The sequence below is a fragment of the Schistocerca piceifrons genome, chromosome 7, assembly GCF_021461385.2.
Source record: "Schistocerca piceifrons isolate TAMUIC-IGC-003096 chromosome 7, iqSchPice1.1, whole genome shotgun sequence".
NCBI lineage: Eukaryota > Metazoa > Arthropoda > Insecta > Orthoptera > Acrididae > Schistocerca > Schistocerca piceifrons.
This window is the reverse complement of record NC_060144.1, coordinates 274,231,159-274,252,620: the sequence shown is the minus strand read 5'-3', so window position 1 is coordinate 274,252,620 and position 21,462 is coordinate 274,231,159. Positions and strand designations below refer to the sequence as shown.

General features: G+C 37.9%; 1 protein-coding gene across 2 annotated transcripts in view; it reads right to left on the bottom strand.

Moving 5' to 3' along the window:
* Nucleotides 1–21,462, bottom strand: part of LOC124805118 (katanin-interacting protein-like) — a 323,814-nt gene that overhangs the window by 126,724 nt on the left and 175,628 nt on the right. For both annotated transcript variants that reach the window (XM_047265570.1, XM_047265571.1), the window contains exon 8: nucleotides 14,887–15,028. In XM_047265570.1, the coding sequence (XP_047121526.1) occupies nucleotides 14,887–15,028 (142 nt within the window). The remainder of the gene's footprint in view (nucleotides 1–14,886; nucleotides 15,029–21,462) is intronic.

Genomic DNA, 21,462 nt, shown 5'->3' with positions numbered 1-21,462 from the left:
AACACATGTATGTTAACAAAACATGATAGATCTGTAAACAAAATGTGGTAGATCAGTAACTTAAACTAGCACATTAGTTAAATTTACATAGTATCTTCATAGTATCATCACTTTTTGCTTCATTAAGGGGTATATTCTCATAGGCTGTGTTGGGTGGAAGGCTGACTGGATCATTAATTCTATGTCCTGTGGCTCTCAGGTTGAATGTGTGTTGCACCAAACCATTGGTGAATTCTGATGTCATAACTGTACACATTAACTTGCTGAAGTATGTGAAAGGCGTGAAACTTGATATGTGGAACTGGTTCTTCTGGTGTCATAGAAGACTGATACTTTCTTGTTGAAGTGAGGCCACCAGTCTCTGAAATTTCTGATATCACCCAAATCTGCCAGTGTAAGGATTATTTAAGTTTCGAACTTGATTGTGTTATTAGTTCACACACCTGTTTTGGATGATAAATTCTGTCATGCTCAATCTCTTTATTACCCCAAAATCATGGTCATCTGGCAGTAAAAATGACTCCTTATGGAAAAAACTGCCCAATAATCTTAAAACATCTGGTTTCTGTAAGTGCTAGGAGAGCTTGCACAATTGTGTGGTTCCTGTATTGACCCCCTCATCCAAGATCAGAAAAAAGACGGAGTTCTGTAATGTCACTGGACAGATTGTTATTGATGTTCTATAGTGTGTAATGAAAGGCACTACCTAATTTGGCTCTTTTCTCTTGGCATTCAGTACAGATGTAGAAGTGGTCAGTTTCATTCTTCATGTTGTGAATTTAAAATACATAAAGCGCCAATTGATGTAAGTAAAATAACCCCTGTACTGGAATAACTGGCAAATGTATATTTTGCATGTAGTCAGAGGTCAGCACACAGATCATCCCTTTCTTTACACAGCTGTGTTTGCAGAGAATTGTAGAACTGTTTGTTCTTATCCTATGTACCCCAATCCACCCTTGGATTCTTTTTTGGCCACATTATCAAGGAATGGTGATTTTAGCTTCATCTCAAGTGGCTCACAGATGCAACAGCTATCCACTTGTGACTGCCCAAATTTTAGATAAAAATGTTCTTTAAAACATTCTGTGTAGTATTGATAAATTACTTTAATGTCTGCATATTTAACTTTGAAAAGATCAAACATGAGTTTCACAGTCTTCTGCCCCAGTAATGCGACACTTTCCCACAGTTATGACACTGTTTTGTAGGGAATGCTTCAATATGATTGTGGATATGCACTTTTATGTCAGCAGACTTCACATTTGCAGTAATGTTTTCTCTAAGTTGGTTTCTTGGAGATTTACCAGAAAGCAATAATTCCCTCATACAGTGAACTCTTCCATCACAATTTACACCATGTAGACCAATAAAAGCCTTCTGCTGAATTTCCTTTCTTGATTCATTGATGATAATATGATACGTGAAGCTAAAGCTATGCTTTATTAAACTGTTTTCTTTCCTAGGACTTTTCCTCTGCACAAGCTGACACTCTATGAGTATTAACCCTTGCAAATAGAGGTCTTGCTACGCCATGCGTTTCAAACTGTTAAATATCTCTAAAATTTGTTTTTCTTGTACCTGTTTTAATCATGAAAGCACCTTTCTTACAGCTGCATCTGTAAGCAGTTTGTTGTTCTGGATCAATTTTATCAATACTGTCTTTATATTGCTTTCCCTCTACACGACACCATTTATTATTTCACTTCTGTAAGAATCTGCTTTTCTAGAACCTTTACACCATTCCCTCTTGTTTTCACCATCTATAATTTATGAAACAATAATACAGAGAATAATACTATTAAAACTGCCTGTATTTATGACCCAAGCAAGTCAACTGTTTGTAACAAATGAGGAGTGCACTGCATGTGAATGGTGGTACCAACATTAAGTATAGGAGAAGAAGTAGCAGTAGCAGTAGAAATAACAGTAGTCCTAGAATTACGTATTTTCTAAAATTACCAGATTTATCACACTCTGCTGTGCTGCGGGAAAACTCTGGACTAATGTACTTTCTATGCAGAATAATAAAACTTAGTTCAGAAAAGTAGATAATAAGAAAACCGGACTTTTGGGGAAAATTAAATTGTCTTATATAGTTTCTAAGATTATTGATTCATATGTTCTCGGCTATGCAGTCTTTCTCATTCAATTTTTTGAATGCTACCAATTACCAGTGCAAAACCAAACATTCACTTGCATGTGTGATTTCAAGATGGAAAGATGTTGTAACTGTACAGAATTCACCACCCATTACTACGCCATTGATGGTGCCTGATCTCAGTTCAAATCCAGGAACATTTCTTCTGAATACACATGAAGCTGAATCATTAAAAGCAATCGATGTCAGTCTTCGGAAAAGGGACCTCTTGTCATTATGGGGAAATAACACTGGTTCGACAAAAGGTCCCTTTTCTAAATATCGCAGCTATACATGCAGTACTTCACAAAATAGCATCTCTTAAATTTTAGAAGCATTTTAAGGAGCTCAGAGTAATTTCGTATAAAAGAAAACCGTTTTGTGATTTCAATAATGCCAAACAACACACGTGGTCTTATTTTTGCGAATGCCTACAGATGTTACCAATGTATAGTTGGTAGTCCTTAAAGAACAGCTGACAGCTGACGTTACAAATTCGTGTTACAGTTTGCTCAGTTTAAAGTATGCAATGTGTGAAGATAGAAATGTGAAAGCACTAAACGATATTGGTGTTGGTGGTGATTTATGTGATGAAGATTATGAAGTATGTCAAGATTATTTTTCTGAAAGAATGCCAAGTAGTGACGAATCAAGTGATGAGGAACTGGAACCTCAAGGTGATGAGTCAGTTAACCTATCTGATATTTCTTTATTACAAGACATTCTGAAGTTAAATGAAGCCTTAATTGTGACCAAGTTGTAGATGAGAATGATGGTGCTGAAGACTTTGACCTGGTTGTAACTGATGACTGCATAAATTTAATTGACTCTTTTGATGCTGACACACACCATGCTCTCGTTTCAGAGTTTTTAAAAGCGGGTTGTGGGTGCAAAGAAGAATGTTGCAATTACTATTCAGTTGATGAATATTTGGAAATGTGTTGTGAATGTGCTGAGATTGATCATTATGAGAACAATGTCAACACATTAGATCAAGTAATTTTAGGCCAATTGCGATGTGTAACTTCAGATTCTTCTTTGACAGCTCATAAACGTAAGGTACAAACTGAGAGGAAACAACCACGAACTAAATACTTAGTAAAAGGTTGGCATGTTTGTAAAAACACTTACATGTTTTCCAACAATATTAAAATTAAAAGACTAAAGTGCCTAACAAAAATGTATAACGATACTTCTTTTTCTGATTCAGAGTTTGTTGTAAGGTTTTTACGCAATTACGCAGAACAACATGCCATAATTTTACCAGGCAGAAATAGCACTCAATATACTGCAAATTTCAAACATCTACCTTCAAGTGATAATAAAGCCAAAATTTTTGAAACTTACATGGCTTCCTTTACAAATGATATGACCGTAAATCTAGTATCAAGTAGAGTGTTTTGTAATATTTTGAAGGAGATATGCCCAGAAATAGTTGTCATGAAGCCCAAATAAGATCTTCGTGCATTTTGCCAAAGGTATTTCACTTCAGGAACTGCAATGGCTTCAGTGCCTGAAGAAACTAAAATGGAAACTATTGAAAAAATGAGGTCCCATCTACAACTTCTTGCAAAAGGAAGAGAGTTTTATAAGGGAACTATCAAAAAGACAAAGGAAAATTTTGAAGATGGTGATAAAAGTTGTGTACACTACAGTTTTGACATGGCTCAGCAAGTTCACATACCCAGTAACCTGTTGCAGCCTGGACCTATTTATTTCTTGGTACCTTTCAGAATAGGAATATTTGGGGTTATGTGTGAGACTATGAACAAACAAGTAAACTATCTACTCCCAGAAAGTGTAGGAACAACAAAGGGATCCAATATTGTTGTCAGTCTTTTCCACAACTACTTGGAAAACTACAGTCATGGAGAAGACACAATGTTCATTCATGCTGACAATGGTATAGGTCAGAACAAGAACAATATCTTATTAGGATATCTTGCTTGGAGAATCAGTAATAACAAAAATAAGAGGATTATTTTGTCATTCATGCCAGTAGGTCACATGAAATTTGCATGTGACTGGGCATTTGGACTTTTAAAGAAAAGATTTAGGGTCACCTATATCTCTTCCATACAAGAATTTGCCTACTGCATCTACACCTACAACACATGTTAACTCAGCTGTTGCTGTTGGAAATGAAATAGGTGAAGTCGCTGTGAATACATATGACTGGCTAAATTTCTTGAAGGATAGTAATGCTAACAAAGTACCTCATATAACTAACTATATATGCTTTCAGTTCAAGGTTAGCTACAAAGGTAGAGTACATTGCAAATTGGACATTGATGGAAATGAATTTGTGTACCGCCTCTTCTCCAATGACAATGGACCCACTGGGTTTCCTGCTGCAGTAATTCCTCCAGGGATGACAAGACAACTAAAAGAGTACCTTTTTAAAAGCATCAGGATCTATTGCAAAGAGAACTACAAAGACATTCTGTGTCCCGAAGTAGGCTCAGAATGTGAACCATAAACTCAAGGCAGCGACAGTGAAGATCCTGAAGAAGAACCTGACCAAAATATGGGATCTCAGTAATCTATTTTGGAAGATTTGTAAATTCCAATTTCTTGTGGTTCTAGTCCCACTAATTGCTCCAGAAACAGAATTTGATCCAAAAGATGCCATAACATAGTGTAAAAATATAAATATTATGCCAAAAAAATAAGCACAGGGCTTACTATATTTTTCTCAACAAAGGCCAATTTATTTGGTTTCAAATGTATTTACACTCTGATGTGATATAGGTCTGAAGGAGTAATCCACTTATCGTGAAGTGTTAATTTAAAAAACTCCAAACCACTTGACAAAGGGCATTTTAAGTGTAATATATATTCAGAATTTGTTTCTTAAATATGCAAAGTTAAGCAATGATAATAAAGTGAAACTTTAAAAGCCCATATCTCAAAACACCTCTTTTATGTCATAAATATTCAACTTGCCATAACTTCCTCAAATTTAGAGATAGAAATAATTTTTTTTTTACAGGTTCATCTGAATTTAATGCTGAATGTAAAAACTACAAAAACTCAAATTCCTAAATTTTCGACAAGATGTCCCTTTTCGCTTTCCGCCTCACAAATATTGACTCGGGGGGATGTTTACAGAATGAAATATTGACTCTGCAATGGAGTGTGTGATGTATGAAACTTTCTGGCAGATTAAAACTGTGTACTGGGCCAAGAGCTTCTGTGGAGCTTGGAAGGCAATAGATGAGGTACTGGCAGAAGCAAAGCTGCAGGGATGGGTCATGAGTCATGCTTAGGTAAGTCAAGTCAATAGAGCCCTTGCCTGCGAAAGGCAAAGAGCCTCATTTCAAGTCTCAGTCTGGCACACAATTTTTATTAGCCAGGAAGTTTCATACACTATGCTGTTCATAGTAGCTTACCCAAATTCATATTTCCTTATTCGTTATTAGACCTAATCTTGCATTACTCCTATTTCATTTTATAATAGCAGGAAACTGAATGGGAAGGTACGGTTGTGCAGTGACTTCAAATCAACTGTGAATGCGTTGTCTATAATTGATACATACAGAATCCTGGGGAAAAAGACATAGTGGCAAAATTAGGTAGAAGAAAATAATATTCATGTATTTACTTGAAAGATGCTTCTTTTCAATTATAACCTGCTAAAGAAATCCGGAAAGTAATAGCCATTAAAACATCATTTGGCTTCTATAAATATAAAATATTACCTTTTGGAATGAATTCTGCCCCAGTGTTGTACGGAAGATACCTTGAAAAATTAATCAAGAAGATTCTGGGAGCAGCAGATTACACAGTTGATATAGATGCATCAGGAAGTAGAAAACTTAGAGAAAGTGTTCAAAACACTGTTGAGTTAATAAGGAAAAATGTTCCTTGTCTCAAGAAAATAGAGAGCATCTAGGGCAAGTACTATCTGGAGAAGGTATACATCATACCACAAAACACTAGAAAGCCATTGCAAAGCTTTCAGAACTGAAAAACATTAAACAGTTGCAATCAGTTTTACATCATAATGATATTACAGAAAATTTATTCCTGTGGCCACAACTACAGCCAATTGTTATGCAACCTGCTATGAAAAAGAGAAAAATGGAATTGGACAAACAACTGTCAAATGATTTTTCATAAACTGAAATGTGCTCTATTAGATTCTAAATGCTTAGTAACACATATCCCTGAGAAATGCGTAATAGTTGCAGCTAACACTTCAAATTTAGGAACTGTAGCAGCTTTGCCACAGAGTGGGAAATGCAGATAATGCCTTTGCTTTCATAGCAAAGACTTCGAATTCAGACACTAGTTACTCTCAGGTAGAATCAAAAGGTCTAGACTTCATATTTGCTATAAAGAAATTCCGTAATTATTTGTATGGCAGCAAATTTTTGTTACAAAGTTTCAGTAACAATAATCAATCCTGCAGAGCAGTTCTCAGTAAAAATTCAAAAGAGGTGGGTATTGTTACTACACTAGACTTTTGCTAATCCGGCCATTCCTGGTACATATGGGTGCCGGATTAGCGGAAGTACCAGATTATTGAGTGTCTGAAATTTATTTTATTCATTTATTTTGTATTTTATTTATTTTAAAAACATAGGGGTACAGTGTACTGTACTTAATTAAATTAAAGGATACAATTTTAAAACATAGAAGATATACTTTATTAAATCCAAAAATACATTAATTTTCAAAGAAAACTTAGTCCTTGAGTCTATATTGTACATAATTACACAGTCGTATCACTCACTATGAAATATGTCCCTAATTTTTCTGTCGCAATGATGATGTGCAACAGTCGAATGCTTTAACACGCAACCACTTTACAAGCATTACATCGGTACTGCATGTATCTGATTGTTGCATAATGTACTCCAGGAAGACCTTGGCAGCTTCAGCAGCGAGAAATCTTGAAGCTCTCTACTCCTGTGTCTTCTTCATCACTTTCATCATTACTTTCTTGCATGCTTTTGATTATTTCTTCATCTGATAAAGTTTGGTCTGTATCACAGTTTTCCTCATTCAGCCACCATCAATTTCTTCTCCTCCTGGAAGGCTGTGGAACATGTCAGTGTACAAAGTAATTGATAATTCTGAATTGACTGGCTCATCGCTGTCATTCACTACTGGATCCAACTCGGTATCAATGAATGGCCACAATTTTCTCCAGCTCTTCACTATGGTAGCGCTCTCCACTTTATCTCATGCTTCGGCTGCTTCGAAAACAACATCACATAGGTTAATTGCTTTCCATGCCTTCAGCATAGTCTTGGTAGAGTCATTTTCACTTTCGTTCAGCAAGGAGACAAGAAGTGAATGTCGATAATGATGTTTAATTGATTCTAAAATTCCCTGGCCCATGGGCTGAATTAGGGCTATCACAATGGGTGGGAGAAATAGTGCTTGTATACCATTGGACTATAGAGAAACAGCTGAAGGATGATTGGGAGCATTGTCAATTATAAGGATAGCTTTCAGTGGAAGCTATTTCTTCTTTAGCTCTTTTCTCACTGCTGGTACAAACGTGTCATGGAACCACCGAGAGTATTTGTCTGTCCATCCACGCTTTCTTCTCAGTCAAATACTGCACTGGTACAGTATTTATGTCAGTGTGTTGAAAACAATTTGGATGTTGGGATTTTCCAATCACCATAAGCTGTAGTTTATGACTCCCATTTGCATTACAAAACACCATTAATATTACGTGCTGTTTCTGTTACTTGTAACCACGAGCTCCCTTCTCGTTCTTGACAGCTAATGTTTTAAAGGAAGCATCTTGTAAAAGAGTCGTGTTTCATCCACATTATACAAGGCACCAGCAGTTAAATCTTCTTTCTCTATTATCTTCTGTATCTTGCTTACAAACTCATCAGCATCCTTATCATTAGCTGAGTGACTTTCCCCGGTGATTGTCAGCTGCTGAATGCTGTGTCGTTTTTTCCAGTTTGATAGCCAACCTTTGCAGGTTGCTCACTGCAAACACGTTACTACTGCCAAGTTGTTCATTAAATGCAGCTGGTTTTTGCTTCACAATCGGGCCAATGACTGGAATTCCTTTACTGTGTTGTTGTATGAACCATCTATAAACAGCTACGTCCACTTCTTCATTCTCACTCTTTGGCTTAACCTTTCATTTTCCCAACTCACAATCAATTTGTGTTGAGCACTATCGAATAACATCTTCTTTCTTTTTGATGTCATAAATAGTTGCTCATCCAACACTGAACTCAGCAGCAATGGCTTTCTGCGAAAAACCTCTATTTAACTTATCTAAAATTTTGAGTTTTTGCTTGAGGTCCAGTGTAACATGTTTACTTTTAGAAGACATGATTCAGAACTGTAAAGGTAGCTACAGTTTCAAGTACAGTATATAAAGCATTGTTTAACTAAGCATTGTTGCACACGATAATTCATTGTGCACCTGTTTCTGGATGTGTGCCATATTACTGAGAGGTCGGACTACTGAGGGCCGGATTAGCGAGAGTTTAATGTATTGGCATACATTTATAAAACAGAACATCATGCTTCCTCAATGCAATGAAGTGGTGAGATATTTTATGCTTTACCAGATTTATTTCAGATTGGCGCCCAATCAAATAAGGTGGTAACAGGGCCACAAATAGGCATAATTAAGTAACATTGGAGGCAGTATGAAAAAATAAATTAACCAGTGAAAGTAAAACACTTTATGGAAACTAAGTGGCCATTGTTGAAGACACACATTGGACAGACTTAGTTCAATGAGTATGAGGAGGATTTGCTGTTGACAACGCGACATTAAATAGATTCTTTACATTTCATTTTGTACTACCATTTGTGGAATCTACAATACACATCATAAGGAATCATATTCCTTCACTCGGTAGAAGGAAATGTGCGATTAGCCAGTCCAGAAGCACTGAAATCAGAAATATTATTAGTCCCCCTTAAACATCCCAACAACCACCACCACCAGAAATATTAAGACTAACACAAATGGCACTGGAAAATTTCCCCTACCAAGAAAATGGCAAGACAACATGTCCACTGGAAAGGTTTACAGAAGGGCATAGAAAACATATTGCAAAAATGTACGCTATGCAGGAAATATCAAGCTGCCTCGCCCAAGTCATATTTTCAATGGCCCAAGTCACAAAATCCCTGGAGTAGAATCCACTTGTACTATCAAGGACAATTTGAAGGAGAATACTGGCTCATACTACTAGACACCTGAACTAGTTTCCCTTAAACCACACAAATGGGAAACATAGATGCAGCAAAAACAGTTCCAATACTGAAGAAGTTATTTTCAGACGGTTTACTAGTAGTCACTGTAACTGACAAAGGCACACAGTTTACCACTAGAGAATTTTAAGAGTTTTGTATGGAAAACAGAAGAATACAGCATCTTTGTAGTGCATCATTCCACACTAAATAAAATGATGTAGGTGAATGTTTCATTGGGACTTTTAAAACACAAATGAGAAAACTAAGCTGCAAGTACAATAAAGAAGACACACTAGTGATGCTTCTAAAATACTGCTGAAGCACACCCTATAAAGAAAAGTTCTCAGCCAAGATGATCCTTGGAAGGAAGATGAGAACAGGACCACAAAAACAAAATGTAACTGCTGCAAGAGACAATGAAATTAGGAAAAGGAAATTCAATATTGACAATAAAACAATACATTCAGAGGGGCATAAAGTGGAAAAACTATGATAACCAGGAGCAGTAGTGTGTCAGCTGGTGAAAATGATGTACTTGGATGAAGGTGGTGATACTAGCCACAAGCACGCAGACCAGCTACGCCTCTGACATGATAATCATTCCAGATGTTACAACCCTTTTTCAGTTTCAGAAGTGCACAATGAGAAAACAGTGGAAGGGTTTGTGGAACAGCAGCCATCAACCAACACTGACATCTGCAGGGCATATACGTGGACAAGGGGAAAAAATCCCAGATTTTTCTCAGATTTCCTGGTTAAAAATACACTTTTTCTGGGTGAAAATACATATTTTTCAAGGTGAAAATACACTTTCTTCATGTTAACTGACAGTATACTTTAACCTCGGAACTGTAAAACTTATCAATACTTTGAATGGTAAAGATTTTATACACCGGAAGAGAACTTTCCAGCACTTTAGGAAATGAAACCCAGTAAGATGTAATGTGTTTTGGAAAAATCTTTGATGTGCAGCAGCATGTACACTGAATACTTTTGTATTCCAAAAGCATAAATACAAATTCCACCAAACACAGCACGTCAGTTTTGGAAACACTGAAGATGAGATTGCAATGCATTTCTGTCAGCCAACCACAGCTCACTTTACATTATCTTGCCAGCAAATGACAACAGATATTCAGAGCTTAGGATGTGATGTAGTCAGCCAATAGCAACATCACTGTTAAGTAGCTTGAACACACAAATAGGAAAAGTTGATACACATATAGTACAGCTACAAGAAAAGCTGAGGGTTCAAATATAATGTTGGCCATTTTTAGCGTATGTTACCCCTTTAAGATATATCAAACACAAATGTGCTGGTAACATTTGAAATAATAACATCAACGGCTGGTCTACTGGGCCCAAAATTTTTCTAGGTGGCGGGTACTCAAAGTGTTAAGGTTTAAATTAGTGTCAAATGCTCTAATTTAACAAATTCATTGCACAGTCTCACACAAAACATAATTCATCTTGCGTAAAAGGAAATCTACTTTGAAAGTAACACTTTGCAAACCACCATTTGCAAATTTTCCTGCAACCTGTAAGAAACAGGTTTGTTTGGGCAGTTGCCAGAGAGCACCAGAAGACAGGTGTCGCGGCACATTCACTGCTTTGATGATGTTGGATACCTGTGCTTGGTGGTTGGTGGTTGCTCTCTCATACACCTTTCGCTGCATTTCTGTTTGGGATTTCGTATGTTGTTGGCATCACATGACCATATTAAGCAGTGTTATGTAGCATTTCCAATGAAGTTTACATCCACACAGCACTGCAAAAAGCTAGTAAGAAAGAGTAAAAATTTCTTGCAAAACCAAAAAAAGTTGTTTGTATAGACCAGAAGTAAGAACAATAAGCTTTTCATGACTTTTTCAAACTGTGTAATAATTAACAAGGTTACTTGTGAAACCTAGAAACTGTATAACTGGCAGTTTATATTCTACTCCACGAGTAATTATAAAGCCTTGTGGAGAGTTATAATGATAAAACACAGTGTGCTGTCAGTCTATTAATTTACTGAAAAATGGCATTCTATATATTTAAGATGTAAACACTCAAACAAAGAAATAACCTCAAGCATAGTGGAGGTAACAGACAAGTGTTGGAACATGTGTAGTGATCGAGAAATATTGTTTCATGGAAGGCAGATATGTAAAATTCTGCTAAAGCTTTTAAGTGTAGTTTTCAAGAAGCCAGTTCTCTTTGCGTACCATTACTATATTATCTCGTGTATGGTTCTTTATAATGGCATAATGCAACACGTGCCACAAGATGAAAATGTGAACTTGAAATTTAGCGAACAGTTGAAACTAGCCAATAGTTTGGAATGAAAAGCATTGTTTCAAATAAATTGACTGCCTCTGCAGAGAAGATTAATAAAAGCCAAATTTCTTTAGCAAACTGACAAAAATAACTTTATTGTTCTTCAAAGTGATAAATGCATGATTGTCAATAATGTAGAAATAAAATAAAATCAGAAAATGGGAACTAATAACATATTTTAATTTTTCATAATTATATGAATGTATTTTAATTAATTTGATCACTCACAGCCACAGAAATCCATTTTGTTTTCATTTGACATGAGAGCTGTAAACAAAGAGAGAACAGCAAAATCACGAAATGTAAATGAGGGTCACATGGAGACTACACCTCACTACAACTCAGACTGCTCTGTGCATGAGAAAATGTGGCAGCTTGGGCGCATCAGAAAAACTTTTCCATGTAGTATCTGGCTGCTTGCAGCTAGTGCTTATACATCTAAGAGCCACACTTCATACAGCTTGAAGTGAGAGAATATGCTCTTCATACAAGACTTCACCGCTGTGCATGCTCATGAGCCTGCTGGAAACTGCTCAAATGAACCTAATTAAACTTTTGTGATGCCACATTCACTGAAAGCAGTTATGAAGTACTGCATAGTGTTCATCCTAAAGTCTCTGCCACCGTTTGGTGTTGGCAGACACTTGTGTACAGTGTGTTTTGTTGTTGTAAATGGCACTTCTTTATTCTCTCTCCCTCTCTCTCTCTTTTTTTGCCGCCCCCCCCCCCCCCCCCAACTCAAGTTTTATGTCGGTGTTTTTCTCTCATTTATGTTTTATTACTTTATTGTTTATTGCTGCAGTATTATACTACAGTAGTGGGCTAACGTAAAATTATTTTTAGAGTGTCAGTTCTAATCATCAAAGTTACAAAAATTTAACTCAAAACTAAAACAATGAAAAATTTGTGGAATTCTAAAAAATTCCTGGGTTTTTCCCAGTTTTCTGCCAGATGAAAAAATTCCCAGATTTTTTGTGGGTTTCCCAGGGTGTATAACCCCTGATCCAGCAGCAACCAGATCCCATAGATTTTAAGCCCTGCAGATGCAGAATGGAGATGGATCAAATCCACTCATAGCAGTAGCCTGTATATTGGCCTGCTTTTTAACAGTACATAGTAAGTCAGTTATTAGTGAGTAATTACAGGCAAGGTAGTGCCAGTACAACAGTAAAACAAACCAAGATTCCTCGTGTCCAGAGGGATTCTCCGTCTCGCAATGCAGGATGCGCAAGGCAGCCAGTTGACCAGACAGAGCGAAACCGCTAGTAATTTGCAGGTGCTACAACAGAGGTCATCAATATAACGGGAAACATGTTGCATGTAAGCAATCATGTGGAACAAGTAGTGCACAGTTTCACATCAGGGCACAAACCAGTAGGATATAAGCCATATGCCGTGACTTCATAAGCAGTTCCAGTTCCAGTTCCATCGAGCACAGCAGTTCCATATTAGCTCAGCTGCTCTGAAGCACCGATGCTGATGAAGAGTCCGACGTGAAATCAGCAGCCCAGAAACAATACAAGATATTGCCATGGAGTAGTGCCTACTTCGAGATGAAGATAGTTATATTCGCAGATTTGGACTTAGTCTCTAAATGGGGCACTGACATAGGCTAGGACTATTTATATAACAATCGCATGAGAACTGAGTATTTGTATTATGGAATAAAACAGTGTTTTGGACACACACTATGTAATCAAAAGTATCCAGACACCCTCAAAACCATGCATTTTTCATGTTGGGTACGTTGTGCTGCCATCTACTGCCAGGCACTCCATATCAGCGCCCTCAGTAGTCATTAGACATCATGAGAGAGCAGAATGGGGCGCTCTGCACAACTCACGGACGTCGAATGTGGACAGGATATTGGATGTCACTTGTGTCATACGTCTGTACGCGATATTTCCACACTACTAAACATACCTAGGTCCACTGTTTCCAATGTGATAGTGAAGTGGAAACGTGAAGGGACACATGCAGCACAAAAGTGTACAGGCTGACCTCATCTGTTGACAGACAGAGACCACCGACAGTTAAAGTGGTTCGTAATGTGTAATAGGCAGAAATCTATTCAGACCATCACACAGGAATTCCAAACTGCATCACTATCCACTGCAAGTACTATGACAGTTAGGTGGGAGGTGAGAAAACTTGGATTTCATGGTCGTGTGGCTGTTCATAAGCCACACATCACACCCTTAAATGCCACACGACGCCTAGCTTGGTGTAAGCAGCGTAAACATTGGACAATTGAACAGTGAAACAGGACAACACAACACCCAGTTCCTGAGCGGAGAATATCTCCGACAAAGCCGGGAATTGAATCCGGGCCCTTAGGATTGGCATTCTGTTGTGCTGATCACTCAGCTACCGGGGGCGGACATGGGATGTAATGAAATGATCGTATGGCATTGCTGGCCAGGAGGCCCCAAATGGGGAAGTTCAGGCGCCAACTGCAAGTCTTATTGCAGTCGACGCCACATTGGGTGACTCACATGCTGGTGATGAGGCTGAAATGATGATGAGGACAACACAACACCCAGTCCATGAATGGAGAAAATCTCCAACCCAGCCAGGAATCGAACCAGGGCCTGCTGCATGGGAGGCAAGCACATTACCATCCAGCTATGCAGGCAGACTCCAGTATGGGATAACAACAATGTTATCAAAAGGATAGACTGCTGCTCACCATATATAGGTGACACTGAGTCACAGAGAGACACGACAAAAAGACTGTTATACATTTAAGATCTCGGCAAAAGGGCCTTATTTTAGGGTAGGAAACACACACATGTTAACACAAGCACAACTCTCTCTCTCTCTCTCTCTCTAATAAACACACACACACACACACACCATCTACCACACCACAGTAGTCACAGACAGCCTTTTGGCAAAAAGCTTAAATGTATCATCATAGCATTATTTTTCTGTTGTTAAACCATCAATACATCCTGTACGCCAGCTTTTGACATGTTACATGTACACCTTTCTTCAAGAAACCATAGGACCAGGGATTGATTAGTGATTTTAAGAAAGAGAGTAATAAGTATACTAATAAGATAATTTGTTGTACATACAATATGTTTATCATAAGTGCAAATATTTTTCTTGTTCATTGTGTGTACTGATATGTATTTAACATTTATGAATTTGAAGCAATTCATGAAATAAATTGGCCTGATAGCTACAGAACACGAATTAAAGGTTAGTGCTCAAAACTGCATGCTCACCTATAAGTGCAGGGTGACCCCAGTTTTGCAAAAGATTTATTTCAATGATTGATCCACTAAGACATACATCCATTCCACTGACGTCAAAGATAGTTTCTGCAGGCGGTAAAAGCTGCTGGGCACACGTGAATGGTCGTTCTTCCTAGTAGAGAGAATTATAAAGAAAAATAATAATTCATTCATTCAATCATTTACACACTGTGTTCCACTAATTGCATCATAAAGGAGAGCTATCAGGGATGAACGAGTAAATTATACATGAACTGGCAGAATCAGCGATTGCAAGCACTTCAGTAAACTATGCTAACAAACTATTATGACCAGTGCCAATCTACTTGCACTGATAATTATGTGAATTGTTTCTAGGTTTCATTACTGACACGCAAAAAGTAGAAACTTTGGAAAAGCCATAGTTCTTACTTTTACACTACTTAGCTATTTTTGTTTCAGCTGATATTTCATATTACGCATTTATGTAACTTTACACAGAATACTTTTAACTGTCTATATACAAGTAAAATTAAGACCTGTTCAATATGAGTTAGTTTCAGGTTCTATGGATCATTTGCATGATAAGTCATAATTATGTGGAATGAATCATTTTATATCCAAACCACAAATTATTTTGTAAATGTGACTGTGACTACATACTCATCATTTACAAGGCTGCTTAACCCCCCCCCCCCCCCTCCCTCTTTAAACACTACAATAATAGAAATTCTTTTACAGAATAGGAGTTGTTAAAGAGATGTTTTTGTAGTTTGCTTTCAAATTTTACTTTGCTGTCTGTCAGACATTTCATATCATTGGGTAAGTCATCAAAAATTTTTGTTGCAGCATTGTGCACCCCCCTTTTGTGCCAAAGACAACATTAATGTGGTGTATTTTTTTTCTTCTGGTATTGTAATTATGTACAGTCAACAAAACAAAACTGTTCCAGGTACCTTCGGTTGTGTACAGCTCACGTCGGTGTAGATGCAACACACACTGGCAATCATGGCAGTGCCACATGTAACACGCTTTTAGCAGTTTATTTGTTCCCTTCGTATTGCAATGATTTTACCTATACGCATTTCTGGTTTTCAGTTACTGTGTATAATTACTGCTTATTGTTTTATATATACACTATAGCACTTACTTTTATCTGTTTGAAATGCCAAAATGTTCCTTCCTGGAATATACAAATAAGAGCAGAGCTGTAAAGTTATACAGTAGCAGCATGGCAGCATTTGAGGATCTGTGTATCTATGGAGGTTATTAAGGTTGTGTCCCCTTGTTAGTGTTTTTTTTTTTTTTATTTTTTTACATTGTATTGTTTGTTTATTGTGAAGTGTTGCCAGAAGAGCCAACACCGTGTTGCTATAGGAGGCCGAAATACATGTGTTTAAGCTCACGCAGGCTGGCGTGACGTCTGGAACAGTTACGGGAATTTTTAGTAGCAAATAAAGTACGTAGTTGATGTAATACTTAACTTTAATCCATAATTGGTGTACATCGCTCTTGTTTATATATGTTTTATAATCACAATATCAAATGCTATGGCGCCTTGCTAGGTCGTAGCAAATGACGTAGCTGAAGGCTATGCTAACTATCGTCTCGGCAAATGAGAGCGTAATTTGTCAGTGTAGCATTGCTAGCAAAGTCTGCTGTACAACTGGGGCGAGTGCTAGTAAGTCTCTCTAGACCTGCCGTGTGGTGGCGCTCGGTCTGCAATCACTGACAGTGGCGACACGCGGGTCCGACGTATACTAATGGACCGCGACCGATTTAAAGGCTACCACCTAGCAAGTGTGGTGTCTGGCGGTGACACCACATATGTGTTCCATGCATAACATGAATACAGGTGAAGTACACTGAACATAACCCAGTGCACCACAAATGAGTGTATTATAAATTGTCATTTACAGCTTGTACGTCCCAGTATACAGAGGCCACCTGAGATAGTATCATGGTATTTGTCCAATTTGATGGTTTCAGTGCATTGTCCCAATGAAGTGAGCCTGGTCACACGAGCTGAATCATTCAGGAACAGTTTTTGCAACAGGCTGACGTCGATCTCATTGACTGGCCTGTTCGAGTGCCAGACTTCAATCACATTGAAAATTTGTAGGCCAAATGAAGCTTCACACAAGCTTACACTGGCTGACACCAGATCTCGGATTTAGTGTTGGAAAGACAGCAGAGTTTCCAGAGGCTCACCACCTCCATGCCTCATCAAATGAGACATGTAAGATGCTAATGTTGGATGGACCTCAGATTGGTAGTTATACAAAAGCTATCCAGGAAGTAACAGACGATTTGGGGGAAAAAAAATAATAATAACAACACTCTGGAAAAACTAAATTTTTTACATACATTTTAAAGGTACACTCTACGCTACTTTTCTACATAAATGCCATTCAAATTGAGGCAGTTATCATACCGAGGCACAAGTTTTTCAATACCATCTCTGTATAAACCTACCGCCTGCAATTGCAAATACTGGTTAATATTAGCATGCAGTTCAGCATCACTCTCTAAGTGTTGTGTGGCAATACCCTGCCTTCACTGCTGGGAAGAAGAGGTAGTCACTCAGCACAAAATCTAGGCTGTACAGTGGGTGCTCAAGCACCTCCCATCCAAAACCCATAGGATCCCTTGGGTATGACTGGCAATTTGTGGATATACATTGTCATGAAAAAACAAAACTTTTGTACTAAGCTTTCCAAGATACTTGTTTTGTATTACCAACCTTAAATTTGTCAGTGTTTGACAGTACCTCTCTGCTTTGATTGTTTGCCATGTTCAAGGAAACCAATGAGAATCACTCCTTTAAAATCCCAAAACACAATAGCAATGATCTTTCTTGCTGACAGAATTTGCAAACATTTCCTCAGTTTATTGGGAGAATTTATGTGTCCTCCTTCCACTAACTGCCTTTTTGTTTCTTGTAATCTTCGAGGAAGGCCAGTGCTGCAGCCAGTCTCTGTTTTTTGTGGTCATCCGTTGATTTTGGGAATGCACGTAGCACAAAATTTGGGGTACCGTATTTACTCGAATCTAAGCTGCACTATTTTTCCGGTTTTTGTAATCCAAAAAACCGCCTGCGGCTTAGAATCGAGTGCTAAGTAAGCAGAAGTTCTGTAAAATGTTGGTAGGTGCCGCCACAAGTAACTTCTGCCGTCGAATATATGTAGCGCTACACAGGCATGCTTTGCAGGCACAAAGATAAATACTGACGCCAAAACCTCTGCGTCAGTAAATAAATTAAAAAGAAAAAGGTGGAAGACGAGCTTTTTTCTCCACCCCGAGTTTCGACCACTGCATTTTCATACATTATCCAACGAACTAAATACAAATTCCGTATTGTTCATATTCGAATGTAGCAACCTTTCGATGTACTACAAAAATCCGACTGGCAAGACTGTTTGGGATGTTTGTTAATACGGCCAACTCTACGTTCTGAATTTTTTCCTACCTGTGACAAGAGATGGTTGCTAATAGGAACTTTTACGAATTGTGAATCACATGCAATATTCTCTTCATCATAAGAATAACACGAATATAAACATTTTGCCATGTATTCTTTTGTGTTTGCTGCTACTTCATTTAAATCCTGTCTGCCTAATAAACTAAAACTACGAAACTAGAGTGAGACAACAGCAATCGCGGAAGAATGTACATATCATGCCATGTTTATATTAGTATTATTCTTACGCCAATTAGAGATGCAGTCAGAAATGAAGCACGACAACTGACTAGATTTTTAAATCTAAGATGACTCTAATTTCTGTGCAGAAGGTAATGCACTAGAGAGGCATCTGCAAAGATATTCAAACGGAGAAAAATTTTCGCTAAACTCTCCTTCAAAACATCTTCTATCACACGCAGTATATTATTTGGTTCTTGTTGATCATTATCAAAGAAAGCAGCAGAGTAAGTAACAACAAATTGCAGTCTCTTGCCATGTTTCGCTTATGAGACGATTTTATTTATTTTTCAATTGGAAGCGGCGGTAGCGCGTACAAAAGCAAGCCATGCCGCGAGCGGCGACAGGTCGTAAACACTCATTATCAGAATGCGACAAACAATGCATGACACAGTACAATAATGCATTTTCAGCTTAGAGTGCCGTAAACACCTATAACGAAGTAACGGCTCTTATCAGATCAAAGAAAAATAAGCAATCAATTCAACCCAGACGAAGCACATGAAAAAGGAAGGGTACCCGTATAAATACGGACGGAGCGCCTGACGCATGGCAATGGCTACCTGGTAAAGCTTAACTGCTAAGCTTACGACTCGAACCAAACTACTGTAGCTGTATCATCATTCATTCGACCTAAATTGTGTCTCATACTACAATGGACCAACTTTGTTTCGATTTGGAGGTGCGACCTAAAACTTTTCTCTCCCCTCGAATTTCGAATCTCAAATTTCAGGTGCGGCTTAGATTCGGGAAAAATTTTTTTCCTTGATTTCGAGTATCATTTTTCAGGTGCGGCTTAGATTCGAGTGCGGCTTAGATTCGAGTAAATACAGTAACCAAGCTTCTCTGCCACAATTTCACACACCAAATTCTGTGAAATTTGGGGAAAATATTGAAGTTCTGTAATCATGAAACAATGATTTTTCACAATTTTTGGTGTTCCTTCTGATCACCAGTTTACCAGTCACAAGACTAGACCTACCACTGCAGTCCCCATTGTGAACATTGGTATGGCCATTTTTAAAATTAATGCACCATTGTCTCATTCGACTTTCATATTATTCCTTTTCTGTACACAGGTCACGACAAATTTCAATTGGTTTGAAGTTTGCCAACAAAAACCTAATCACAGAACACACCTCACAAGTGGCAGGATTTTCTATTGTAGTGCACATTTTAACATGTCACAGAAAGCATGCAGCAGAAATACAGACCACATGCTACAATTGCTGGATGCATACTTAGTTTAGGAATGTTACGACACCAAGACAGTGGCTGTAGCCTCGCCAACCGCTGCGACAGACCAAAAGATCTGTTACTTTCTAGACAGCTCTCACATTACAACATTTGATACAACTGTAGGTTTGTTAATTGGAAATCTACATGGAATCATTGCACTTTATGTTTTATTTATTGAATTCATTCTATTTAAGAATAAATGTAAAATTGAAGAAAAACGCAAACAAGTCAATTTGAATAGAGATAGTGTCGTAATACAGGATAATCAGAGAAAACACTTAATATTGACTAATATAAGAATAGGTAAACTCTACAGCAGTAATTTTCTCTTCCTTACTATCTGTCCAAGGTTCCCTCCATTTGTTCTGTAAAAGAAGTGCAAGCAAGCCATACAAAAGCTCTTTTTCAAGTTAATGTTCTTTTGAAGCCCTAGTATAGCGTTACATATGCTGTGCCCATTTCTCTATGTTAGTCTACACAGAAATGACCACTTCAGGATATGCATTCACTGTTTTCTTCTTCTTCCCCTTCAGGCTCCACATCTGCAGCATTGTTCTCAATTAAATTTGTATCGGACTCCAAGTGACTGGCATATTTTTCTCTTTTTATTTTTCACGAACAACACTTTCCCTACTCTCTTGTGTGATTCACTACAGTTTTCATATCTATGAACTATTTCAAAAGATCTCTTTATGGAGACGATGTTAGCTACTTAACAGATTCAGAGCATGTTGACTTTGCTACATCATATGGTTCTTGATGTAGCTTGCTGATTCTGGGAACTGTCCAGGTATCAACTGGTTCCAAACACACTCTGTTGTTTGCATCTTGTATTTCAAACTCCTGGAGTATTGTTAAATAATTGTCTCTGGGTATACACTTGTTACACTGGAAGAGTCCCATTCCCCAGTGATCGTTTATAAGATTTTCCATAGTTACTGTTCTCAAGTAGGTGCCTCCAAATAACCTCATAATGTAATATAAGGTTGCTATTTGACTGGGGTTATTTACCCACCAGGTCACTATTTCCTGGGGGTAATGCATTTTAAATTGACAAATGAATTTTATGCAGGGAATGGGGTGATGTTTAAACTGTTTTCACGTGCTTTTGCTGTTACACAAATGTGATATGATGTCCAACAAGTATTAGTAAAGACAGGATCATCAACAGATGGCTTCACAATGTTCACAAAATTGTCAGACCACTTAGTGAAAACATGAATCTGAATCCAACTATTGTGGTGGCAAGATGAAGTTACCCTAATATGAGACAGACTCCAGCTACTTGGGTGTCAATAAAGTTACCCTAATATGAGATATTGTGTCCTGATATGTGAGCTGGCCTCACTCACAGGTTGCAAGCAGACCTCAGAATTTGAAACATCGTACCCAGTGTCAGCTGGGGTCCTTTGGTTTGGAACCAAGAAGAGGGTCTCAACCAGAGATCCCGTTGATTTTGTGATGGACATGGCTGCAGATTTCTGGACCTGTGTTATGGGATGGAGAGTTGTAGGACTCCCCTTGATAGGTCAGGTGTGCATTATGCAAAGGAAGCAGCTACTTGGGTAGCAGAGTACTTCCACACGTGTGCATGTGATTTTCTTAGGCTAGGTGGTTGTTGAATTCCTCTGATGAATCTTCGGCAGCCA